This window comes from Coffea arabica, chromosome 8c (genome assembly GCF_036785885.1).
Source record: "Coffea arabica cultivar ET-39 chromosome 8c, Coffea Arabica ET-39 HiFi, whole genome shotgun sequence".
Classification (NCBI taxonomy): Eukaryota; Viridiplantae; Streptophyta; class Magnoliopsida; order Gentianales; family Rubiaceae; genus Coffea; species Coffea arabica.
The window spans coordinates 37,087,611-37,098,100 of NC_092325.1; the positions used below are offsets into that span (position 1 = coordinate 37,087,611).

General features: G+C 33.2%; 1 protein-coding gene across 4 annotated transcripts; it reads left to right on the top strand.

The window, feature by feature from the left end:
- The first annotated feature begins 839 nt into the window (after positions 1 to 839).
- On the top strand, positions 840 to 8,406 carry LOC113705463 (uncharacterized). Of its 4 annotated transcripts, none has more exons than XM_027227315.2 (9): positions 840 to 984; positions 1,110 to 1,190; positions 1,897 to 2,076; positions 2,736 to 2,815; positions 3,126 to 3,165; positions 3,264 to 3,371; positions 5,701 to 5,781; positions 6,998 to 7,120; positions 7,756 to 7,874. In XM_027227315.2, the coding sequence occupies exons 1-9, from the start codon at positions 976 to 978 to the stop codon at positions 7,813 to 7,815; spliced, it is 762 nt and encodes a 253-aa protein (XP_027083116.1). In that variant the 5' UTR covers positions 840 to 975; the 3' UTR covers positions 7,816 to 7,874. The 4 variants fall into 4 exon arrangements, with proteins under 4 accessions (XP_027083116.1, XP_071919704.1, XP_071919703.1 ...); XM_027227314.2 differs by lacking the exon at positions 7,756 to 7,874 and adding an exon at positions 8,052 to 8,406 and having other exon boundaries at positions 842 to 984; XM_072063602.1 differs by lacking the exons at positions 5,701 to 5,781; positions 7,756 to 7,874 and adding an exon at positions 8,052 to 8,406 and having other exon boundaries at positions 841 to 984.
- Positions 8,407 to 10,490: the final 2,084 nt, after the last annotated feature.

The following is a 10,490-nucleotide window of genomic DNA, read 5'->3' on the forward strand; positions in this document are numbered from 1 at the left end:
ATGTTTACTCGATTTGTACATTAATATTTGGATAACATATTGTGAATCCATTTATCGAAAAGAAAATAGTAAGTTATTTTATTTGCCACTTTTGACTAGACACTAGTTTGAAAACAATATATATATGTATATATATTGTTAATATATATTTATTATTTGATATCTAATTAGATAATGATACGCCCAATATTACAAAAGCTATGGTATAATGTTCTTTTGTAATATATTAAATTTTAATATTAAAGAAGTAATAAAATTCTAAAAGTCATCAGAATAATGGAAAGCCATTTTAGAAGCACATAAAGAGTTTTAACTAAGTTATATAAATAGATCCCTTACTAGGAATATCACAATAAGATATTTTAAAACAAATCTTTTCATTCTTATTTGATCAACACTACTTTTAAACTAGGTTAAATATCATGAGTCGTACTTGATGGTTTAAAATCATGTTATTATATAATATTTTTAAGTTAAAAGTATTTTTTTATTTTGATTTTGTATTTTTTGTTGTATTAAGTTAAAAGAGGAAAAGAATCATAATTATGAGAAGCTGCTATTGAAATACTTTTACAAATAATTGTAAGAATTTCAAAATTTTCAGAAATGAAATTATATACTTGATTATTGACTACTAATTCTAGAAGCGAAAAATAACCAATATAGTTTTTACAAAGATTATTAAAAGAAATTGACAATTTACCATGATTGACTACTAATATTGGAAATTTTCTTTCCTTGGCAACAACTAAACTATGGATCAAACATGGGGCCGATGAGAAAATCCTATAAGACTATTCTAGTGTAACTATAATTTCAAAAATCAACGCGCAGTTTCTTCAATTATAAAAATTAAGAGGAGCTCTAATGTAATTTACCCAAAATATTAATTCCTTCACAAACGCTTCCAGAGTCGACACCAGACATTGCAGAGAAAGAAGAAATCACACAAAATTGCAAACTTCATCATCAAAGATGGATAAGGTAATTATCACTCCTTACGGTTCAATTTATAAGGCTTGATGATTCTTTCCTCCTCTAATTCTAATTCTCCCTATATGACCCGAAGAAAGGTGAAGAATTGTAAAAAATTTTTTTTTTTTTTGCAGGGTCTTAATGAGATTAATTATGAAACCTCTGCAGATTCAACAACGGTTGAGAAATTGGAATCACTTTTGGACGCAATCGAGGTAGGTTTGCTTATGATTCTCTGGAACTTTTTAATCATTAGTTTTTTCTTGCTCTTTTTGTGCCAAAAGTTTGTATTTGTCAATATGAATTACAGGGTCCAATGAATTACTTTTTGGAAAGTTGCTTCTTTTGCAATGTGTTATGGATGCACTTTAGAGCTAGTTTGTTTTATTTCTAGCTTCTCGATCTGATCATTCAATAGTTGCGACGTTGATAATAAATATGTTAGTGAGTAATAGTGCTCTTCTTGCATTCTCTTCTCAAATTTGATAATTTTTTTTTGTTTGTTTATGATCTTATGACAAAAGTATGAAAAAGAACATAGACAAAACTGACTAAAGCTCATGAAGAAAATGAAAATTAATAAGATAAATAGTACCTAACACTTCACTGGTGGATGCAGGAGTCAGGACTTTTTTTGGGGGGGGGGGGGGGGGGGAGGCAGTGGGACTCTATGTTTGTCCTTTTGATCTTTAGCAGGGCCGAATTTACTTTTTGGTTGGAAGTAAGTGAGATTTGTAGCTTTGTTTGGAAATAACATATTCTTAAATCCCCGGGGGGTGGGTTATGGTCATTTCTTAGTACGTGTCCGTATGAATAAACATATGGGTATTTAGCTACATGCTGACATTTATGCATGCAAATGTAGGTGTATGTTGGTGTGTTATCTAATGGTTTTGTTACTTGGAAATTGGATTGCTGCAGGATCTTGAAAGGCAGGAATCAGAAGTCCAATCCCGTTGTATTGTAGAATATGCGAAATTGTTGGCTGAGGTTAGTGAGCTCGAGGATATGCTACAAAATGATGTAGGAGGGGATTTTGTGTATGGCATTCTTGATGACAGTATAAATGAGTCTAAGGAGAGACTGAATATGCTGAAGAAGGTAAGCACTAAATCCTTTGTGTCTCTCCTAGATCTACAGCTTGAAAGGATTTGATATTGAAATGACATTAGTTTTTATAGAAATTATTTATACTCGAAGCAGTCATTGAAATGCCCCTTTTTTATAAAAACTTCTGATCCTTTAAGTATTTGACTTTATGATTCTCAGTAGTAGGTCACTAAATTGATTTTCTTGAATGGCATAAGGATTGTGGTTGGTGACCAAGGAGTTATAAATAATTGAAGGAGCTATAGTGAATTATCTTTGATATACTACTTTATTACATATGTAGGTTTCCCAGAGAAAGAGAAATTAGTTTGGCCGAGGTGGAAACCTCACTCTTTTAAAGGTGAAAACCCAGACAAATACCCTCAATTTGGGTTGTTTTTTATGAAGTGCAGTAGTTTATCACCCTCTGCTGTGCCTTATTGGTACTCTAGGCATGCTTAGTTACTTATTGGGATCTTTGGAGACATCGGAAACACTTAAAATGTTGTTTTGATTTTTGGATTTCCTGTTTACCCTTCTAGTTTTCCTATTTCTTTGCCTGTCAGAATGTTTCTTTATCAATCAGCATAGGGCCTTAAGTACAATTCAAAGGGCATATTCGTTAGGATTATTAAATTGTGTGTGGCAAATTGTTTATGATCTGTTGGCAGGAGCTCGCATCTAAATTAAGAGCTATCTTACTGCTAAGAAGACAGCTTGATGACATTCCCGTACCTGCTGAACTCCTCCAGTATGTCAGTTTTTCATAGCGGTATTGCTTTAGAAATTCATTTAGCAATTAAAGTGTCTTACTATTATTGCTACTCTCAAGAATTTTTATTTTTTGTCATGAAAGCAAGGACTTCTCATACAAAGAAAACCACTTTTTTGGCATTCTGCACTTGCTGAGACCTGTTTGTGATCGTTGATTTGGTAAAGAAAAGTTTCAGACTATTAACGGGTCATGGTGTTCTGTTGTAGGAAACTAGGCCATGCAGTAGTACATTTTACGACTTTTGTTTCTCCGTATAGTATAATAATCCAATAAACTTTATTTTCAGGTACGAACTATGCTTTTCACAGCTTTATACCAGCATTCAGGTATGGACATTTTCTGCATGTTTGATGCATTTAAAAAAAAAAAAAAATCATTTATTGGCATTTAGCCACTAAATTGTCGTGTCACTGGTATTCTTCAGAAAAAGCTTCGACAAACTCGAAAATACTATGAAACCTTCAATGCACTACTGGAGATAAAGGAGTTAATGCTAAAGGAGACATCCTTGCTCAACTCCATAAGTTCACAGGTAAAAAGAGTGGCATAACCCTGTTTTCTTGTTTGTTTGGTTTGGGCATGCAATGATTGTGTTGTGAGATGTAAGTTGCATTTGCTTCCATTTTTTTTGTTTTTTGGGTACTAAAAGTAGGAGTATTTTATCCTATATATTATATGGCTAATTTATTTGATGAATGTAAAAATGAAGCAAATGGATCACTATTGATATGAAATGCTCAAGAACTAGAGCCTTAGATTTTTCGAAAGCTCCAGCCACTCAGTTATTCAGAGTTGCATTACTGAACAATAGGCATTGAGATTCATATGTTGGAACTTTTATCTCTGGTGATCAAAAATGTTTGTACTAGAATCTGGTACAGGCTTCCCTATTAATGTAGAATTACTTTGCTTGATTCTACAAGTGGGTTTCTTGGATCCAAGAGCTTATTTGGCATGGTTAAGATAGTAGGAGAACATATGGTGGAACTAATGCTTGGCCTTTGAATGGCTGACTGGCTGAAGAGATTGAGGCCCTTTAAGTGGACTTGATAAATTTAAGTAGTTGAAAGGCAGCATTGGTTGACAACTAATAAGATTCAGAGGTGACCTTGTGCTGAATAAGAAGAGAAAGATGTTTTCAGACATTAACAATGAATGGTGAGTGGAGTTATTAGGTGGATGGTGATGGAGGGAAGTTGCTAAGCCAAAATTGTGAACCAAGGGACAAGACACTACCTGGAAGTAGGAAGAGATGAATGGAGAATGATGCTTGACAGTGCATGGAAAGAGAAGGAAATTGTTGAGTCTGTAATAGGCCTTAATATGCATTTTCATGTCTTTCTCCAAGCTATTTGCATTCTAGATGTTCACTCTTCTAATGGTGTTCTATATGGAGCCTTTTCCCTGCCTCTTGTTCTGTTTATGGAATTCAAAACCCCCTCATTCCTTCATTTGGTTGTCTCATTAGTCTGGTGATTGCACAAATTTAAGAATTTTTTTTTTATTTGTAAAAAATGAAACAAGCTCCATGGATAATTTGCTTAAACTAAGTCCTCTTTGCAACGTAACATTGCTCCAGGTTGTCTTCTTATTATGGGCCTATGTGTTCTATAATTTAATTCTACCTCTTAAAAATTTGCTGTGGAGCATTTTTAGCCTAGAGTTGAAACAATGTGTTATACCTCTTGTAAAAATACTGCAGTCGAGTATGATTCAAATTCTCTTTTGTGTTTATCTGTATAAGACTCTTTATGTGCAAAAGAACTTACTTTCTGAGTACATGCTGCTAGGAGCCTTGGAGTTTGATGGATTTTATTTAGATTTGTCAATGAAGGAAAACTTTTATATGTTGGAATTTCAAAATTGAGTGTGTTATTGTACTCTTAAACTGTAAGCTTAACTATTCTATTCAGAACTTGAGAAACTTGATTTACGCTAGAGCATATTATTCTGAGTTCAACCAATTTTAATTGATGTAGAGTCCTCAATCTGTAAAAGTTAAACTCCATCAGATGCTGCATGAAGACAAGGCATGGCTTAAATGGCGAAGGTGTCACTGTAGAACCACAATATCAAAGAATTTTATGTCTGTGGCAGATTGGTCGATGCTTTTGATTTCGTTTTCGGGACATCCGTAGTGAAGATGAATTATATGTGCCTTTTTTGCTACTTTAAGCAACACATAAAAGCTATTTTGGAAAGTCACTTTCTGTGGATTGTGCTGTGTTAGGGTATCAGGCCAACTATTTGAGATATGAAAAACCAACAATTTAATAGAAAACAAGAACTAGCACGAATAATGAGTCATACACAAGAATTAACGTGGTTTGGCTTAATCACCAAGCCTACATCCCTGGAGAGAAAACCTGTTGTTATTATGAGAGAAAATACTACAAGATTACAACTTGAATCCCAAACTCAACCCTTGTATAACCACTCTCTCCTATCAAGAACCCTCTCATCCCTTTTCTTGTGTGTCTTTGTAGAATGCTAATCTATCTATTTATAGAGAATGTTACTTGGCCAAGAACCAATAACAATAGGAAACAACTATGAATTTCTAAACTTATACAAAATAGGAAATAACTTGTCAACTACTTCAAGTAACTAAACAATTAGGAAACTAGTTATTTCCACACAAAGCAAGGAACCTGCCCAAAGAAATTAAGCCAATTTCTTAACATGCTGTATGAATATCTGCTGCATATGTTTAACATGCTGACCATTTTAAACTTCTGTGCTTGTGCAATATATTGTCAGTTGAGTACTATATCATTCTGGGAACTGATTTGATTGTTTAATTTTTACACAATTGATATATTCTTATCCTTCATGTTTTGGTTGCATGTAAACTTGAATAGTTCCAAAATGCCATCACCAGCCCCACTGGCCGAACAAAACTCGTTGATTCCATGAAGGGCATTCTGCAGGGGATTCAGCAGGTGCCAGTGTTATTATTTTTCATGCATGTGAAGAAAAAATCAATTTAGCTTGTCTGTCTTACAAGTCAATCAAATGCTTCACAGGCTTATATTTAGTTGCATTGAAAGACCTTAATCATTAGTGAACTTTCGAATTCTTTAAATCCATCTTTGCCCAATAAAAGAACTTAAGGTTGCAAAAAGCCTTCTCGGCTAGGAAATATTGCTCACAGTAAAGTTATAAAGAAACAAAGAAACATGAGAATCAACAAATTATGTTTTCCTACTGACTTTGTTCAACGGATTTTAGTATGGGGAATATGTGCAATCTTGGGCCACTCTGTGCTGCTTCCTTTATTGCCTTCTCGGCTAGGAGCTTTTTTGTTTGTTAGTTTTCCTACTGACTATGTAGTTTTCATTTTATATTTCTTATTCCATTCATTGTGAGATTTTGAAGTAGTGAAGGGCCTTTTTGTAATTTAACTGGCTAGGTGTATTCTGAGACCTATTGTTACCCTTTTTTGTGGGTACTCTTTTTTCCAAGTTTGATCTTTCTTGCTAGTTCTGTAAGCATCATGGGCATGTTCCTTGCCAAACTGAATTTTGTATAAGTATCTTCAATGGCAAAAGAGGTTAACTGTTGAGCACAGCCTGAACCTGAAGACCTTGATAATATTTAACCCTCGTCGGTTTCTGAAACTTCAGTAACATGGAAACTGTAATGTTATTTAACTTCTTCTGGTTTTATCTGTTGGACTGGTTTCATTTAGCCTACTTTTTGCATCTCCATGGCCTTTAACCGCTTGTTACAGAAAGAAGTGAAGATGTAAGAAATGAACACTTTAATATTGAAATACAAATTTAAGTGCCTAAGATATGGTGTACAAGGATTTAGCTTTTTATCTCTCTTGGCAAGCTGAGGTGAAAAGAATTTAATTGTCAGCTTTAGTTTTTGATAGTCCAAACTTCTGACAGTTATACTGATGGGATCTTTTGAATTCATGCTTTACAAGTCTCAGTATGAGGTACTAAATGTAAAAGAAGTACAATCAGTGTATGGGTACTTAAGGAACTACGCACTTTGAATTTGGCTAGTCTCACAATTTTTTGGGTGGCTAGGGTTATGGTGCCATTTAAATATGTCCTTGCTGGGATTTAACTTGATTGCCTGTATTAGGGGTTCCATGACCTGTAGAAATCAAGCACTTCCATCATTTATAGCTGGTTTTCTTTGCAGAAACTGGAAAAAGTGCAATTAGCGTTCGAATCTGAGCAAAAGGCTTGTGAGGCTCTAAAAGAGAAGCATAGAATAGCTATTTCAGAGCAAAGACACTGCTACTCTCTCTTGAAGGCTTTCCAGGTGAGGAGTTGAAGAAAACCTTTCTGTTCTTATATATATATATATATATATATATATATGGCAACCTTTATGTTGTTTTCAATGTTGAAGAAAGTACAAAGAATTAATTGTACACGCTGTTCAAGAATATGCTATTTCTCTTTAAGATATAGCTTTTTATTAACCAAAAACAGTTTCTGTACAGATCTTTAAGATATAGCTGAATAGGAGGAAATGACATATTTCACAAGGATAGCTATCGGAATAGAAAAACCTCTGTTTGTTGCAAGTTCCAGACACACATGGGTTAAAGTTACATGTTATTGGTTTCCATGACAAAGGCAGTCCAGAAAAGTGGGATGTCTTAACAAATAAGAATTGAATGAACGGAAAAATTCTGTCTTGACACTTGAAATAGACTTTAGTTTTTCAAAATTTAAGAATTGCTGGAAATAAAAAAGGAAAAGTATAATCTCTATCTTTTTCACTCTGTCCTGTTTCCTTTTATTAACTGTTTACGATCCTGTGATTTTTTCTATTTGGGAACCAGTTTAACTTCTAAAACCAATCATGGATAACTAATTTGTCACTTGTAGCTTGGCATGTCAGCATAATGTATTTCCTCCGACTTAAAAGTTTTTTTTTTGTAAGAAAAGTTTAGGTGGGTTCAGCTTCGGTCACCACCACGGATCAGGGCATTACCCTTGGAATCATAGGTTGCTTATAGGATTCGTACAGATTGCCCACAAATATAGCCCTCGCATCAGCAGCGAAATTCAAACATGCAACCTTTTATGATAAAGTGACTCGCCCTTACGAATTAAGCTTGTGTTGGGAACTTAAAAGTTTGTTGTTAGCTGTAATGTTGGAATTTGGATTGATCACAGTGGTGCTTTAGTGTACTACAGCCTTGAACAGAAGTTACTTATCAATCAAGTTGTCCAATTTTTAGGAGGAATGTGCAAGGAATGAGAGATTGCGGCAAGCCCGGACTTTACAACCATCCTCATGATGCTGCACAATCCTCAAGTGTTATCTACATGGATTACATAATCGTACTGGGTGTGATGGTCAAGTTTTGGATTTACCTGACAGCTTTGATTAGACAGAAGATTGCGCGTGCTGCATCTACATTTGATATGACCATCATCTCAACTTGTATATATTCCTTGACTTTGTATACCCTATTCTGATAAATCTTGCATGCTAGCATACAAGATTTCTGAAAATCTCACTCTGATATAAATGATTGTTATTGCTTGTTGTGTAGTCTTCATCAGCCAATGCAATCCCTTGGAGTTTACCAAGTCGTAGAGTTAGATTCAGCTTATTTATTTTTTCCCTGTCTTGTCAATTCGAAAGGATTTGTATATTTGAGGTTGAGCGTGGTGGGGTCGATTGGACTTGCATTGTTATTTGTTAGAAATAATGGGGTAAAAATTTGATATAAGCTTTTCGCTGTAGGCCAAAATTAGAAGTTCTTTTACCGTCATATAGCTAGAGAATAACAAAAATAACAAATACAAAAAAGTGCAGTAGCATGAATAAAAGATTATTTTTCCCACAAATTTGTCTAATAATTATTTCATCAGAACAAAAAGAAAAGAAAAAAAAAAGAGTTGTGCAAAGGTAAAAACGAAAGAAAAAGAAAGAAAAAAAATTTGAAAATGGCGAGCTTTTAGTTTTTGGAGATATACAGCTACTTAGCAAGCTATATGATGCAGTTTCAATAACACAGTGTGGCAATCCAATGTTTTTTGGGTAATACATCTTCCAGCAGTCGAGAATGTGCAGAAAAATGAGAAATTGATACAACCTACCAAATTGATTTGAGTATTAAGGTAAAACAGTTGTATGCTTGTTTTACTTTATTTTTCACACTAATCCAATGGAACAAAGAGTGTGTTTAACAATTATTTGCTACAAAAATATTTGCTTGTATCATAATAATATTTTTCAACATACTTTTATTTTTTCAACTACTTTTTATTTGATATACATTATATCACAAAAAGTATTACAGTAATTATTTTAAATAATTTCTTTTACAAACACATTTGAAAACATGTTCAAATGTGTTTGGTTGTGTTGTTCTTATAAAGAAAAGGGTAAATAACACTAACTTTCTTTCTAATTTTTTGAAGTGGCTAAATCCCTACCCCTCCATGCGAAATCCACACCTATGCGCTTCTTGGACAAAAATGGCCTTAGCTTTTAAGTTTATTTGATGCTTTTTTTAATATAGTTTTAAGAAACATATATTTACATGGCAAAAAAGGAAAAAAAAAATGTTTGCATTGTAATATGGAATATATTGAAAGCACGTTCAAATGTGTTTGGTTGTGTTGTTCATATAAAGAAAAGGGTAAATAACACTAACTTTCTTTCTAATTTTTGGGAGTGCCTAAATACACACCCCTCCATACTAAATCCACATCCTATGCACTAATTGGACAAAAAATGGCCTTAGCTTTTTAGTTTTAAGTTTATTTGATGCTTTTTTAATAGTTTTAAGAAACATATATTTGCATCACAAAAAAGAGGAATAACAAATGTTTGCATTGTAATAGGGAATATTTTCAAACATTTTATAAATGTGTGAGAATATTAATTTATAATTTCAAATTTATTCTAGCTATCAAAAATTTTCAATTACTAATAATGATGTAAATAGCAATGTCTACATATTTCAATTCCATAACATCAAAATCTAAGCAATTTTCAAGGTGGAATATGCCTTCATATTGACTGCATACTAATATTTACCATTTGGTTATGTGTAAATGTTAAAAAAAAAAAGGTTTAACAAAAGAAAGGTAGTAAATCATATATAATAGGAAAGAGGAGCAAAATTAAAGCAACTTTAGAGAAAGATAAATTTTGAAATGAAACAAGCAAGAAAAATGAATTTGTATATAAAACTTACATAAAGATCATGGTGTGAATTTTTTGCTCTAGAAAAGATATTATTATATAAACTTTTAATTTGATTTTTAAAAGCTAAGGGTATCAATGTCTAACAAATGTATAGGGTGTGGATTTAGCACAGAGGAATGTGGATTTAACCCTTCTCTTTTTAAAAAAGTTAGGAATCTCCTCTCTTAATTTCATAATAGTAAAGATCTCCCTTCCATGTGTTCTTCATCCATAATCGTCACTGATAAATGCAAGTGGACAAATTTACCCTTGGTTTTATTTTTCTCTTTGTTTCATTTTCTAAATTCCTTAGTTCTTCTTTATTACTTTTTTTCTTTGGGCCTTTGGCTATCTTTCCTATTTTTCAGTTTCTTAAAACATCCATGCCTCTCATTCTTTGTAGTACATTGTAGAAGCTGACTTGCATAATAGTTGATTGTTGTATGGGAAAGGCATCGCCAAACATGAGACATAG